This window comes from Zeugodacus cucurbitae, chromosome 5, assembly GCF_028554725.1.
Source record: "Zeugodacus cucurbitae isolate PBARC_wt_2022May chromosome 5, idZeuCucr1.2, whole genome shotgun sequence".
Classification (NCBI taxonomy): domain Eukaryota; kingdom Metazoa; phylum Arthropoda; class Insecta; order Diptera; family Tephritidae; genus Zeugodacus; species Zeugodacus cucurbitae.
In genome coordinates this window covers 4051635-4069205 of record NC_071670.1, presented here as the reverse complement: position 1 = coordinate 4069205, position 17571 = coordinate 4051635, and the positions used below count along the sequence as shown (strand labels likewise).

The window sequence follows — 17571 nt, the reverse complement described above, 5'->3', positions numbered from 1 at the left end:
AAAAAAGTATTAATTAGGAGTATTTACACATATTTTTATAAATAAAAATAAATATGTTTTACTGTTTTTGTAATTTTTCACACAAAATTAGTTTTAAATTTATATTTTAATAATTTTATTTGTGTGTCCAGGAAACATATTAGATATTTGTACAACTAAAATTTATTTGCCAATAACAAAATTGTTATTGCAGTTTCGTTAGATTTCGAAATTTTGTTTTTTTTTTCTGCTATAAAATCTATTAATCTACGCACACTTTCCACACGCGTGTAACTGAAAGTAGTAAATATTTGCTTTTCACATGATTATAAATAAATAAATACACACATATGAAATATGTATGCATAAACATAAAGTGCATTGTAACAAACACACAAATTCATATGTATATACAATAGTATATTTGTAAAATATGCACAAAATGAGGACACTTTTATTGAATATATTTTATAAAAACGCAACGCAAATCTATAGACGAACACACACAGACCAGACCATTGGTCAGTCAACCAACCTTACGGAGTAGCACAGTCAAATTGGCAAATAGCCGGAACGTAGAAAGTCCACACAGTTCAAATAATTAATTATAATGCGCGCATATTTATATGAATATAAGATAAGTATGTAATTGTGTTTCAAAACAATAACAGCAAGAAGAACAGCTACATACATATATATATGAATACGTAGGCGGCAATCATGCATGCGCACATATTCCTAGACACATATATATACATATAATGGGCATGTAATTACAAATAGATTGGAAATCGTCGTGATAACGCAACATTTAAGACTTTAAAGTGTAATAAATATTATTGCATTTAAAGTTCATACCATTTCGATTCGTGTGCGTATGCATGTGTGGCACTATAATAAAAATAAATAAAGCAGAAAATTATTATATTCATTTTTTTACACATTATATTTTCTTACAAAGAAATAATTGTTACAGATTCCGCACTGTTTTACAATAAAAGCGACATTTGATTTTTGAAGCGCCATTTAATAACCTTGGAAATAACCTTAAGCTAAGCTAAGCATATTGGCTTGAAAAGATCACAGAACAAAAATAAGCGCACAGACATATTACAAAGTATTGAATTATGCGTACTAAATGTATAACTACGCACAAGTTTAATAACTTTTTCATTAAATTTCCAATATTTGTATATATGTATATATGAGTCAACCTAACCTCAATATAAGATCAACACTAGATCAAAAATACTCTTTAAGTTGCATTTTTATAGTGGCAAAACTAATTTCTATGCTTAAAAAAGCTAAATATTTAGAAGAAATTTGAATTTTTATTGAAAATGCAATATTCACTTTAATAGTTTGACAGCCACTGTGATTACGGATGATCTACTCTATATACATATGTGATTTGTGGGTAAAAGCGCTGTCTAATGTAACAATTAAACGAAATACGTTATAAACGATATTAAATGTAAAAACACTAAAAACAACACGCATACACATACAAACATACATATGAATACATACTTACTCACATATAGCATACACCTAACTACACCATTCACTTTGTAAATTGTAATTGCTGTATAAAATCACGTAATAAGCTTGTTTAATACATTCTTTGTTTAAATTGTTGTTTTTTATATATGTACATACATACATATATGTACATTGAACACATTGAGGCAGTCCCACATACGGCACTGATCGATTATGATTAATTTTTTTAGTTTTGTTACTTTTTAATTAATTTATTTGCTATTACTTTTAGAATCGTATAATTATTGCGCATCATTTGTTTATATTAAAGTTTAATTTTTTTTTGCAAAACTTGCGGCAGCAACTTTTGCATCAAAGGCAGGGCAAACAGCTGGCTGATCCACACATACATAACTAATTATATACATATTGACACATACACGTGTTATTTAGAACTAAGTGTGTAGATTAGTATTATAAATTATTTTAATGAATTAAATCCAGACAGTTTAACTGATAAGGACAATATATACTATTTATATGCATGCATATGCAATTAATATGAATTTCGTAATTTTTCCGCATTTCTTGGGCGGAAAAGATACTTAAAAATAAACTTAAATTTAAAAAATGTATAAAGTAATATAAAATTATCAAACAAAATAAAAAAGAATTAAATATTCTTTTCCGCTTTATCCAAATCGTAGAAAATTATAAACGATTAAATTAAACAAATTCCATTTAATTAGAAATAATAACAAAATATATACAAAATGAATAATTTAATAATTTTAATTAAAAAGCAAAAATAAGAGATTTAAATTCATTAACGAGATTTTTAATATAATTATAGATATTTAATATAAAATCGAATAATCAAAAAAATAGTATTGTACTACCAACTTTGAATGGAATTATTGCCTTGAATGAAAAAAAAGTGTCAAATATTTTGGAAACTTAAAAATAATAAAAGTTAACTAATATAAAAATGTATGAAAGAAATTATATTAAAGATGTATTATTAAATAATATAAAAAATATAACCAATAGATAATCAAGTGAAATGCATAAGAACAAAAGCCTTACTCAAATATTTCCGAGAATCAATAAAATAGTCCATACATAAATACAATATTACTTTAATGTTGTCTGGTGTTGATAAACTAAGGCCATGAGGTTTTAAATATTAAAAGTCAAGTCAATAAATGAGTCAATATACTCGGCAAAGCAATTGATGAATTATGGAATAAAAAAAAATTAAAGAAAAACAATGTATATTAAAAACTAAAAAAAAAAAAAAAAATTAAATAAAAAAACAGAAAAAATAACAATAAAAATAAAGAAAATAATATTTAATTTAGTAAATATGTTAAATAACTAAAAAAAATATAAAATTAAATAAAAAAAAACAGAAAAAATAACAATAAAAATAAAAAAATAATATTTAACTTAGTAAATATGTTAAATAATTTATAAGTTGAAGTTAACAAATGGTTTCAATTAAAAATAAAGTTAAAAAGGAAAAACTAAAAATAAAATAAAAAATATAAAAATAAAATAAAAAAATTACTACAAAAATGTTAAATAATATTAAAATTAAGTTAAGTTAATTAAAAAAAAAAATAAAAATAAAATAAAAAAATTACTACAAAAATGTTAAATAATATTAAAATTAATTTAAAAAAAATAAAAATAAATTAACTGCGGTTTAATTATAAATAAATTAAGTTTATATACAATTAATTATAGTTAGGAATCAATAGAACTCTAAATATAATAGTTTCTTTATGTTATTACAATATTATTTAATTTAGTAAACACACATAACATAAGTACACAGTTTTGCATAGCTAAAAATAATTATATTTAATTGTTGGAAAATTTTTAAAACATATATTCAATTATTTTTTGCGACTGAGAGTTATTTTTGCAGATATGTACGTAGTATAAACATATGTACATAATTCATTCAAGATTTGCACGCACACATACACATCAACTAGTGTGTGTTTAAAAAAGTATATTGAATCACTTGTGGAATTCAAAGTCTATACGCAACCTGCACGCCCACACAAATCCCTGTATGTATGTATGTTTGTATGTATGTATAAAAAATAAATAGCATTTTTGTATTCGCCAGCAGCCGAACGGTCACCGGTTCTGGGTTGCTTTGTGCCAAACACCGGCTATAGTCAGTCTCAGCAAATTAACGGTACACAAATTGTTTAATACAGTTCTAGGCAGAGGCAAACATCTTGCATTCATACAGACATGTATTATTTTTTATTATTTAATATATACATACATACTATCTACATATATGTATGTACATCTGCAGAAAGTGCATTGACGCACAAGTTCAGTTCAAGGTCACAAAGGTTTGCAGATGTGTTTGTGTGTGTGTTTCGGAGAGTGTAAGAAGCAGAATTGTTTTTTATGAGATGCATTGGACAAACCAAAAATTATACAATCATACATAGATACGTACACTTATACAAACATATATACATAAATCACATTACATACATACATATACATAAAAATTGGAAAAACAAAAAAATTGGAAAATCTTCGGCATACATATATAATCGCTTTAAATGGATATGTCACACAAATAGGTACAATATACATATGTCACATTCAGGTATTGCCTTTGTGACAGACCACGCTCCAAACGCATGGCTTGAAAATATCAGCGAACGAATTGTAGGCGGAAAATATATATCAGTATGTTTGTCAGTTGCATGAGCACTCCGGGTGGAGGTGGAAGTGTTGCGTCAAATCCCAACCGTTTGCATGGCAAAATGAATGATATTCTACTGTCGCAGTTGCTGTGGATCATTGTCATCTATTTGTCATTGCGATGCTACATGTTATGTATGTGCAGTTTCGCAGTTACCTTTATTATAGTATTGCCTAACATTTAATTAAAAGGTTAGAGATGATTACAACAGACAAGAAAATGCAGTACACAAGTAACAATTACATAATGTACGATAAATGGAAAGTTAAATAAGGGTAATGAATATACAACTGCATGCGCAAACACCTACATATGTACATATTTACAAATGTACGTATTGTTTTTTTTTTCATACGAAAATAATTTTGTAAAAAAAAATCTAAGTAAAAACATTATATTTTTAAACACAAAAAACATATTAATTAATATATTATTTTTTTAAAAGAAAAAATAAATGACTGACTATAAAAAGATGAAAAATTAAAAAAAAAATATATTTATTTTAAATTAAAAAAACATTCACTGTAAAAAATTGGAAATAAGTAAGGAATAAAATGTACTGATAAAAATACATATTTTAAATTAAATACATAAATTTTCTTGTGGAAATATCTATGTTAGCATGAAAAAGTAGATTAAGTCGAAGAAAGAATAACGTTTGAGAAAAATAAAATTTTGGCGAATGCGAAAAAAACTTAATTAATGTTTCTGTTTTTTTTTCCACATTATTATTATTCGTTTTTCGGTGTATTTGTTATTATTTTAATATTATAATTGTAATTTGAATACACTTATTTTTCTTGAGTTTAAACTTCTAAATAAATATATAAAAAATATAAATAGAAGAAAAATATGTTACATATATTACAAAACGAATAGTAAAAAAATATTTACAAAAAATTTTAAAAAAGGTTAAAAAAAAATATTTACAAAAAATTAAAAAAAAAAATATTTTAAAAATATATTTAAAAAATTTGAAAATATAAATTTGATTTTCCAACAAAAATTTACAAAATAAATATTTCAAACTGAAAAATAAACATTTTGGCACAAGCTGTATGTATTTTGCCAGAGTTTACTCAAATTAGTAGCATATCCAAAGGGGCAATATACAAAAAAAACCACCCATATAAAATGATCGTTATATTATAAACAAATTATAGATTAAATTATAAATTAATTAATTTGAAAGAAGTTTAACATAACAGTTAAAACAATAAAGTAAATACTTTTTATTTAATATTCACTAAATAGTAGCTTATTTAAGGAATATTATAAATTAAAGACCTGGACTTAAACTACTCAAGAAATATTATATCAGGGTTTTTTGAGGGACGTTAAAAACTGTTTTAGTACAGTTCCAACACGCTGCACGGAAATGCCCAACTAAGTAATTTTACATAAACAAAATTTATAAGTAGCTATAATGCACGACTAATGCAAGTAAATGCACGGCATCTCCGCATACAAACATACACGTACTCTAAATATGTATTTAGTTTATTATTGCAATTTATCATTTGTCAGTTTGAACTTATGACTGTTGATCTAAGGCTCTCCCGCAAAACTATTAGCGAAAAATGGTAAACAGGAAAGGAAAACAAACGAGAACACAATAACAATGAAAAAGAATAAGTAGATGAAAGTAAGACCTTACACTCTCCAGTATTGCTTACACGGGCCTACTGCGTCGCATTTATTTCACTAAAATTACTAAAACAAATAGAATGCTTATAGAAGATTGTTTGCATGGTTCCCCATTTTCTTTTCTAATCTATACGCTGTTGCTACCGCCTGCCGTCGGGTCGTATGATAGCTGAATGAAATGCACGCGTGTCTTATTTTTACACTTAAAAACATATACATATGTATGTGCATTCAGGCAGCTGCAAAATTCTCGTGCATCATTACATTTGCTCTTTAAGCTCTTAGGCTCATTTCGCAAAACCTTTTATCAATACTTGGGTATTATTTGTGCATTCGTACAAGTAATGATACACAGTTTTGTAAATAAGCACTTATTTAGTGAATTTTGTAAAATTTCCATCTTTTACATATCGTAGAACAATATCTAGTACTGCCTAGGGCTTATAGTTAATATATTAGAAATAGTGCAAAAATTAAAAAAAAATCTCAATTACAAAATATTTACATAAAATATCTTCAGGGGTATTAGTTCAGTTTGTTTTGGTAAACTCACCGTGATTGCATACACTCACATATCTATAAAAGCTCATGTAGAAAAAATGTAGCCTATCCATAGGCGCTATATGTATTTTCAGTGCCAGTATGCACAATATATATGTATTATTTATGAGATTTTTGTTGTAAAAAGTAATTTTGGTTCGGTTGCCATATACCGGAAGAGGAAGATAAGAAAATAAAACAATTTTTGTTTTCAAGGATTATAAAATTGCGTTAAATGTGGCTATCAAAATATTATTAGGTCTACAACTTTGCTTCTTCCGTTTTCCAATAGATGTCTCTAGGGTCAAGCACTGGTCGATTAAATCGATTAAAACCTTTTATATCGATCTTGGACATTTGTGTCAACATTAACCCAACAAAATATTTGTAGAGATTTTATAAAAAAAAATATAATTTTATCAAAATGATTCTAATAGATTTTTAAATTTAAATTTACATTTCTTTTAAAATGTTTTTTATATAAAATTTAGTTTAAGCATGTTGAAATGATTTAAAAAAAAAAATATTATAAAAATACTTCAAAGAAAAAGTATATATACATTAATATATGTATATTCAGTAATGAAAAAAAATTATGAAATATATTACAAAAAATCATTAAAGACTTTTTAAAATTAAAGACACAAAAATTATAAATATAAAATATAGATTAAAAAAATTTAAAAAATTATTAAATCGTTAAAAAAATTGATTCTTAATTTAGTATTCTTAAAGGTTTTCTGAGGTAAATATTGCTATATATTCTAAAAAATAAAATTTAAAAAAATATTAAAAATTTTAAACTGAAAGCTTAAAAGTATAAATATTTACCCGATTTAGTGTATTTTTTTTAATTTTAAGACAATAAACTAATAAAATGCACAAATAAAATAAATTAAAGCATTACTACAAAAAGAACTCACAAATTTACTTTACATGATACATGATTACATGTATACGCACATATTTATGCATGCAAGTTTGTATGAATGAATGAATGTATGTATGTGTATATTTTATTTTTATTTTTTATAGGTGCAAGTTGAGTGATCGCCCTACATTTCGAAAGCGTGTGACAACAGTGAAGATTATTTTCGTACGAATGATTTTCTATTTAACTATAAGCCTTTAAATATATGCATACATATGTATGTATATGTGAGTGCATATATTATTCGCATAAACAGACAAAAAAAACTTCAGTACATGTGATATTAAATTTTTTTAGTTTTATTGCCTCGTCTAATGACTTAATTTTCTCTAAATGAATCAATTATTTATTTTTTCTTGGGCTTTTGTTTTTTGCAAAATGTCCCTGATTTCGCACGTTAAAATAAATAAATAAAATAAACAAAAGGTTTCGCTTTAATTTAATTATGTACTCTGTATATTCTATCTTTGTTTGCTGTTTCTTAGCGCTATATTGCCATTTTTTAGCACTAAAAGGCAAATAGATACATTTGAATACATACATATATGCACACACAGATGTTTGTTCGATGTTTGTGTGTGTTTGACTTTAGTCAAAAAGTTCAAATTTATTAAACTTCACCAAAATGGTTGACAAAAGTCAAAAAGTGGCTTCACAGACGGCTAGTGATACATGAAGGCAAATATACAGACATACAGATAAAAAAAGCTAGGCAAGAAGATGTACGTATATACGTGTCAACTGCGGCAGAAACCGGCCGCTAACGCTGATGGTGATAGCTAAGTAAACGCGCGTCGAGAGAGGCATCAAAACATACAGCAATTGCCTTATTGACTCAAACTAGATATATATATGTATGTATGTATTCAATATTTTGATTTTATATGATTCCTACCGCACGACGTGCTGCGCTGGGTGGTGATGCTGAAGTTGGGCACGTGTGTTGCATTATGACGTCATCTAATTTCGCTGGTGTATGTGGCTATCCGAAAGTATGCATACAATTATATAAATAAACAGAATCTCTTAAGTGATGACGAACTGTTTGCTGCTTTTTTTGTATGTATTTGTGTACTTTTAGATATATAAGTAAATATTTATATAGTATATACTGGATAAATTATTCGTGTGTCTGCTATGATTTGATTAATTTATTTTGATTATTATTGTTCTCTTCCTTTTATTTTTTGCCATCACAATTATCTTACGCAATAGTTCAGCACTGCGGTTTCAGTGTACAGATAGATATACAAAAATACATTGTACAGACAACAGTACATACATACAAACATATGTATAGACAGTGTCTATTTTTATTTCTTTTTTTCACATCTCTCTACTTTGAGTTAAACTTTTGTCAGCTAGTACGTACATATGTACCTATATGCAATCAGACATACATACGCATAACTTGTTTATTCTAATTTAAATTTAGTGCGCATCACGGTCACTGAAGTCTTTTATATTTACTCGAAGTTAGTAAGGAGGCATGTACGAGTACATACATTCATACATATATCTTGTCGAATGAGTTGTCCCAACAAGTAACGGTATAGTCAACTCGAAAATGTTTATAACCTTCAAAACGTATGCGAGAGCGAAAGTTAGCGCAGCACAACTCAATGAATGAAATTAGTACTAATGACATTCATTTGCCGAAATAATTGAATTGTATTAGATTAATAGAGTTGAGTTTGTTGCGCATCTGCTGAAAGTTGAGCCCAAACCGTATCAGGCGAACGATAAATATAGACGCAGGTCGGAATTGAACTCAATAAATTCAAAAAATTAATAACGTTACTGTAAAACATATATTGGAACTCCTAAATATAGTCAGAATATTTGTTTCAGCGCCTAATTGTAAGCAATACTATTTGCATTTATCTCAGCGCCTATTTGTAGGCAAAAATTTTTGCATTGGCAGTCTATATGAGAAATATAGCTCAGCAACGATTTCTCAATGAAGAATAATCAAAATAAATGAAGAATGAAAAAATTTATAAGTAAAAATCTTAGAAAGAAATATATTTTGAAAGATCCACGGCCCAGGTAAAACGAATATCTGTCTCAACGCCTAATTGTAGGCAATCATTTTTGTATTGGCAGTCTATGTGAGAAATATATATGTCCCAGCGCCTAATTGTAGGCAATAATATTTGCATTTGTCTCAGCGCCTATTTGTAGGCAATAATTTTTGCATTGACTATATATGTGAGAAATATATGTCAGCAACGATTTCGCAATGATGAATAATCAAAAGAAATGAAGCATTAACAATTTTACAAGTAAAAAATATATAAATATATAAACAAGTGCATTCAAAAAACTGCTGAATATAGAATAAAACTATAAATGTGTCATAAATTTTTTATATATATACATATGTATATTAATGCGTTTAGTTGTCAATTTATAATATTTATATACAACAACCACTTTATCACATCAAAATAAATTGAATATGCATATATACTAACATAAATAAAAAAAAATCTTGTAAAAGCCATGTAAACAAAAAAAAAAAATATGAAAATTAGCTCATATTGTTTTTCACAAAGAACTCGAAAAGTAAAAATTAATAATAAAAATATTGAAACTGTTAATTCAGCACTAGCGCGGAAATGCCAAAGGGTTTACGAACCATTTGCGATGCGTAATAATATTTATAGTTAATGAACTATACAAATGAACTATACAAAAAGCGACATACATATTCATATAACTGCTGTGGTATTAAATATCATTACATGGAAATCGAAATAAAATTCATTTACCTTTACACAATGCTGCACAACACAAGTAGATAATAATTTTTTTTAACAATTTGTTTTGTATTGATAAACAACTTCACAGTCAAGGAGCGCTAAAATGCTGACTAAAAACAAAAATGCACACATACTCGGACACTTCAAAATACATTACACACTTCAAAATATATTACGAACTGTCAAAGTTCCTTGACACTTGACAACAAACACACTGCACACCGTTGTACAGTTTTGTTTATGGCACAGCTGCAGCAAGTGGCACATTGTCCTACAACGGCGACAGCAGCAGCAGCAGTAACCATCCCCACCAATTAAGCCAGTGGCTTGACTTGCCTTGGCGGCTAGTCTCGATGTGTGCCTACGCCACCGATGGCACGTTGCAACGAGACCTGCTTGTTTGTGAGCATACAAGCGCGCGGCTTCTCACGGCGTCAATACCACATTTTTGATTTGTTGAATTGCACTTTATTTGGCTGTTATTTATTTTGGATGTACGTAGTTGTTGTTGTTGTTGCTGCTGGTGCTGTTGTAATTGTTTATGTTATTGAGCTATCCGCTTTCGTATCGGATAATTAAAGGCCAACAAATTTGGAAAATTGCATTCACTGTGTACTAATATATGTTTAATTGTTGTTGTTTGTTGAAACCTTAGCTGCCCATTGATCTGCTGCACTGTAAATATTTTCTTTTTGTAACTACACAATTTATTTTAGTTTGACTTCTGCTTTGTACAAAGGTTTTTGACTTTTGCGCCAAAAAAGAGGAAACGAGGCTTAAAATATCCATATTTTCGACGAAAGAAACATAAAACAGCACATTGAAGGTGGTAAGTGTTTCGAAATTTGAGTAGAACGTACGTTAATTACTGTGTATTTAGTAAAGGATTGAATGAGAAAGTGAAGACAAAATGTAGAAAAGAGGAAAATAATTCAAAGTCACTTTTAAATTATTATTATTTACTGAGGTGTATTTTTAGGTTATAATTTTGCATGATTGAGGTTAGAATGGGATGACCGAAGAGCAGAACTACGTAGCAAAATAGCGGCTGGCGTCTTAGTAGTATAATTATATTAAGTGAATGGACCATATTGCAAATTTGTAGCAGTACCGATTCAACGACAGTCGGGTCCTGGACAGCATGACTTGAACAAAAATATTTTTGGGAAATGTTTTCTAGTTATTGGTTTTTCTTATATATTCAGTAATCATTCTCAACAAATATAGAATATTTGGAAAAACTTGGCACTATCTATCTATCATCTTATGATTGCGAAAGTAAAAGCAACTCTATGTGGAAACCCTATATGTACCTGCATATATTTATTCAAAAAAATAGTTTTGCTTTTCTAGTAACATTTACGTCTGTTTCATTCATTTATTTATATGTGCACACGTAAAGGCGCAATTTTCTGTTTGCCTCAAATGACGTCAAAGACAATTATTCAATCGAATTGGTGAGGGACGAGCCTCTCGAGACATTTTGCAATTGAACAATGTCAATTATTGCAAAAGGTAAAGAAAAAGCAATATACAAGTACATACATATAATAAATTTACTATGATTGAATAAAATTTTATTTAAAATTTAAATATTTCCATCAACAATGTATTAATGTATGTAATCAAAATAGAATAAAAAAAATGTATAAAATAAATTTGTGGTGGAGAAACTACCAATAAATGGAGCTCAAGTTTAAAAAATAGGGTTTTTCGCAAATAGAAAAATATTTTAAATAAAAAAATAGTATATGTACATATATAAAAAATAAAAAATAATAAAAATTAAATATAAAAAATAAATAAAAATTAAATATAAAAAATAAATAAATAAATAAATAAGTAAAAATAAAAATCAAATATTAAAAAAAAATAAAAATTAAATATTAAAAAAAAAAAATAAAAATCAAATATTAAAAAAATAAAAAATCAAATATGAAAAAAAGTCAAATATAAAAAAATAAATAAATATAAAATAATTATAAATCAAATTAAAAAAATAATAAAAATCAAAATATTAAAAAATATATACATACATATATTTATAAAAAAAAAAAAAACTATTTTTAAAAACTTTCAAGAAAATATTTAAAAAATAAAAATACATTGAACAAAATGTCCAAAGAAATATACAAAATTAATACATAATTGAAAATACATATATTTAAAATATAGTAAAATAAGTGTTTAAGTAAAAAAATTGTATTGTATAATATTAAAAAAAAAACAATGAGACGAAAATACTTAGAAAGGCGAATACGCAAAAATTTCGCAAAACATACGAATAAGAAATAAATACTAAAAGAAATTAAATAAAAGTCAGCAAAACGGTTGTTCAAGTAGAGTTCATTTGCAAAAATGAATCACTCCCTCGATACTTCTTCGTTTTTTCACTAAAAATTCCACTACAGCATGTGACTACTTTGGCATATTATACAGAAAAACAGCATACAAAATAAAGAAAAATAAAACTAAAACACGAAATTAAGCAAACCTTATTTCCTCAATGCCAAAACCGCATGAAATCGTTTTTTTTTGCATGTACCTTATGCGCATAGCAAAATATAAATGAAAAAATAAAAATAAATAAATAAAATAAAAGTAGAAAATGGATAAAAATAACAAAAATAAAAATAGAAAATTAAATAAAAAAATAACAATAAAAAAGTAAAACTAAATACATATATAAAATAAAATGAACGCGAAAATGTGAAAGTAAAACATGATTCAGCCGTAATAGAATTGAACACATAACAGCAATAAAAATAAAATCAATTCTCCGCCATTATCTGTGATACAAAAATATTTAACGCAACTAATCGTTTACAAAAAATTTATTTTCTGTATGAATATATGTGTGTGCATATATATAAATTATTAAGCAATCAATTTATCAACAATTAATGGCAAATATTCAAACAAATATATTTTGTTTTATAGCAAAAATGCCGCAAAACGCGGCGACCTATAAAAACCTGATAGTATTTAGATAAAACCAGAAAGCAACTTGTCTTATCTAAATATGCTAAAGTAGAGTATAATAAAAAGAATTAAATAATAATGGAAATAAAAACCAAAACAAAAAAGGTGGTGGAGAAAAAACAAAATATGTGTGTATGTATGTATACATGAAAATAAAATTATGAATGGGTAAGTAAATATGTATGTATATGTACATATGTATAATATATAAAAAATTGATAGCAAAAAGGCTTGCGAATAGAGATTAGCGTGAACGAAACAATTTCTAGCTGACATTTGACGTTTCATAAAATTATATAGATTTGTTCATCAGTATTTATGTATGTATGTACGTATGCAGGCATGTTAAATATGTTTGTGTAGATTAAATCATTTGATCGATCTACGTACATTTTCCATTACAAATACATACATATACACGTATGTATATTTGTACTCTCATCTTAATAGATTTCGCTTGTGTCGCGTTGACTCGAAGTGTTTTATTGAACTGATATTTGTCTGCTATTTTCGTTTTATACATATTTTCACTGCATCGATAATGGTGACCGCACGTGCAATCAGTATTTGACGCTGTTGTTGGTTGCTGTGTGTATATTTTTACACTTTTAAGACAAATGTACTACATTTGGGAGACTTGAGCTCACGAGGGTGGTTATTTTTAAACTTTAATAGAAAAAGTCTGTTATACAAGACGGATAGACGGATTTAGCTCAAACGATTTCATTACTATTATATTCCCTATAATTCATTTCGAAAATATATCAGTAGTTATTAGACACATGGAATCGCGAAGTGTTTGAGGATATATCTTGTACAAGACGTATATTTGAAAATATGAAGGACAAACATCAAGGTGAAACTTTTTTAGCGGATACCTAGCGCATTGGATAGAATGGTCATAACAGATTCCCAGTGTTTTGTTGAATCTTATGGGTCTTTGATTCATTAGGAGCTTATTGGTATCACAAAGGATATCGCTCAAAGCTGTCTAAGTGAGATCTTCTTTATATGCAGAGATCTGTCTGTACTGCTTGTCAGAATGAGTTTCGCTTCGACGATCCTTACTAATAATGCTTTCTTTGAATAAACGATTTCCGGGACGTGATATAAAACTGCGACAGCGGGAACACATAGAAATTTAGAAAAATATATATTATATACATGAGTAATGGCTTTAAGGTGTGTGTTTCAACAGAAAGATAACAGACTCGAATTCAACTCGGTAATATTGAGTAATGGTTTCTACTACGGATATATGAAATAAGCTAAAGCAAAGGCTAATCTTAAAACAATTTTAATAGTTATATAAATCATTTATTAATTAATTTAACGAATAACTTATATTTTGCTACAAAAATGGGTAATTTTTTAATCAACAACAAATTATAAAAAATTTAAATTATTAGCTATATATGTAAATTTTCGCCTTTTCTTTCTAAAACCTAAAAGGGCCTGTAAATTATACACAAACGGCTTAATAGACGTATTTTTGCATGTCATTGCAGTTTTGCAAAAGGGCCATTTCAATGTGAAGCACAAAATAATTCATACACACACACATAAACAATTATATATGTATACATATGTATCGCTGTGCAAGTGCCAAGCGTTACGCCCGTTTCCGCGCAAACACCCGATCACAACGATTTAATTAGAGGGGCCGGTACTCACAGCAAAATGTCGCTGTTGCTGTCCGCTATTGCCGTTCAGGCACTTGCCAATAAATGCTTGGCTTATGAAACAAGTTCGAAGCGTGTTTGTTGTTTTATTTTATTATCATAACTTTTTTTAATTATTTTGTTATTCTTTACTCGTTTCTTCACTATGTGTGGCTATAGTCTGGCAGCTATGTAGCTTTGGTGATTGCATGAAACAAAATATATATTCTATATATAGTATATGTCGAAAACACTGTTGTTCCACTGTGAACCCCCCACCGCAGACGGTTTGAACAGCTGTTGAGTGATATTCGTTACTCTAAACAAGCACGTATGCGGGAAATGGGGGCTCGCTCGTTGGTCACACAGACACATGCTTATAAATATATATACAAGTATATATGTGCAAGTATATGTAAATAGGTGTTTCTATTTATATATAAATACAAAAATCTGTGCATTGTAAATTTTATATGCAATTGGCGTGCGTTCAGCTCTGTCTTTCGCTATCACGTGGCATTTTTTCCGCAAATGCCAATGTGCTCATGCAATGATCAACCGGTTTCGTGAGCAGGTGAACTACATTATGGCAAGCTTCAACGGCGTATACGCCTCTCCGCTAGTTACACACACACATCTACACAAGTACTAGGTGTGTTTACATACATTTACATCACATCCAATCGTTCAGTTTGCAATTTAAAGAAATTTATTTATTTTTCTTTTTTTAGTATATTCAGCATGCTCCGTTTGCTTGCCGTCATACTGGCCGTACGAGACACACCTCCCTACATCGTCGAGTGCAGTGTATACTTGCATTTCATGCCGTTCATGGTTTATTGCAGCAGTGCTGATACACTGCTTCAGCTGTTTAGCTGATTGGTGGGCTGTCTAGCTGACTGACTGCCTGACTGGTTGACTCCGACTGGTTCGCTTACGTGTGCCTACATGTGAGCCCCTTTTCTATTGAAAAGTATTCAATATTTCTGCAATGTGTTGACCGCTGACTGCTGACTGCTGACGCCGATACTGACGATTTATATTATTGCTGCACTAATTACTGCGTGATTGGTTTATTTTTAAATATGAATTTATTCATATATTTTTTGCCTGTAAGCGTAATTATTGTAATGTTTTGTTTGCTGTTGCAGAATTAATGGTAGTATTCCACTCGTTACTTATAGTTCCAAAAAAATGTGGAATATTTTTTTTGTTAGTTTATTTTTCAAGCTTTCTGCTAATGAGTGTTTTATTTTTCCGTGATTATAGCATTATACTTCATTTTAAAGTAATTATAAAGCAGTTTTGTTATTTTTTTGTGTATAGTCTATTGTTTACATTTTCACTATTACTTCCATGTCTTTGTGTTATTTTTTAGTTTTATCCAAAGAATCAGCTAATTCTTAATTCACGCTTAAATATGCTTAAAACGTAAACACACTAAACAATCCAATAAATTGCGTAGTAAAAATTACGCCATCTGGAGGCAGATCATTAAATGCCATTCAGCTTTTAAATAATATAAGAAAAGAAATATTTTATGTACAGATAATAGTCAGATGCTACATACAATATAATTAATTTGACTTAATATATTTTGTTCGTTAACCAAACAAAGACCATAAGCAAAGTAATGTGAATTAAAAGTTTAGAAAAGCTGTTTAGATACAAATACAGTATATATAAATATCTACCTCATATAAACTCAAACACCTAAATATTAAAAAATACCAGAAATGATATCTTCTTAACGCAAAAAAGATTTGCAAATGTGCACAAATCATCAAATGAATCACATAATACCATATGTGGAAGCCGCAAAGTTCACTACGACCTTCTAACAGTTTTGAAACTACAGTCCAAGAGTAGTGAAGTGAATACTTGTTAAATTCCAAACAGAAGAAGCCGCGACCGTCTTAAAATGGTAATAACGAGGAAGGTTAAATACTTTAAGACATTATAAATTTACTAATTTATTGTATGACTAGTAAAGATTACACACTAAAGTCCATGAAGGCCCAAAACGATCTATCAACATGTTTCTTGTACATACATATATTACCCATAGAATTCCTTATATGCACACGCTAAGTTCTTGACAAGTTGGCATGTGCATTTTATATTTCACTTACATACGTAATATCGTTAATTAATAAAATTTTAATTTTTTCTACATTATACCAAATCAAACTGACAACAACCCGTGCAACCCAAGTGATGCACTATGATGTAGACTTTTTTATGTATGTAAGGAATTAAGAACAATTTTTGTAACAAGCATCATACTGATTTATTCTGTTGTGCAACAATCATTGCAATTATTGATATATAATTTATAATCCAGGCGATAGCGATAGAAACAAACATTTCGAAAAGGTTTTAAGAGGTTACTTTTCCACAATAACCCCATATAAATATATCAATATTTTAATTATACAAAAGTTAACATTCATAAGTATTTATCAGAAATTTGTGAAACTTTCGATTTATGCTAATTTGTATAAATATAAACATAAACCTACAAGCTAGTTAGACTTACCTTCCCAGTATCTCCTTAGGTTCATATTTGGCATAAAAGCCCTTGGCCGCATCCTTATCGGGCAAAACATCATCCTCCTCCTCGTCCTTAGCCATTGGTTCTGGTGGAATTTTGACGGTCAAATTAGAAAATGCAAAGAAAAATCAATGCGCGGCGCACAGTTTATTTGTGATTATATATTTTAATCCAAAAGCGAATTAGATATGCAAAAGCGTGTGACCGGTGAAGTACGACACCATCAATCAGAGCACGGCGTTAATTAGTAACTTAACGCCATTAATCGCTGACTAATTGGTGGCCGA

The 17571-nt window shown here is 28.2% G+C and overlaps 1 protein-coding gene across 6 annotated transcripts in view; it reads right to left on the bottom strand.

Moving 5' to 3' along the window:
* The window catches only part of Phkg2_0 (phosphorylase b kinase gamma catalytic chain, skeletal muscle/heart isoform), a 34645-nt gene extending 17181 nt beyond the window's left edge, over nucleotides 1-17464 (bottom strand). For 5 of the 6 annotated variants that reach the window (XM_054231170.1, XM_054231172.1, XM_011178531.3 and 2 more), the window contains exon 1: nucleotides 17270-17464. In XM_054231170.1, coding sequence (XP_054087145.1) covers nucleotides 17270-17364 — 95 coding nt within the window. In that variant the 5' untranslated portion in view covers nucleotides 17365-17464. Of the gene's footprint in view, nucleotides 1-514; nucleotides 540-17269 lie in introns of those variants that run through there. The other variant, XM_054231171.1, reaches the window with a different exon arrangement.
* Nucleotides 17465-17571: the final 107 nt, after the last annotated feature.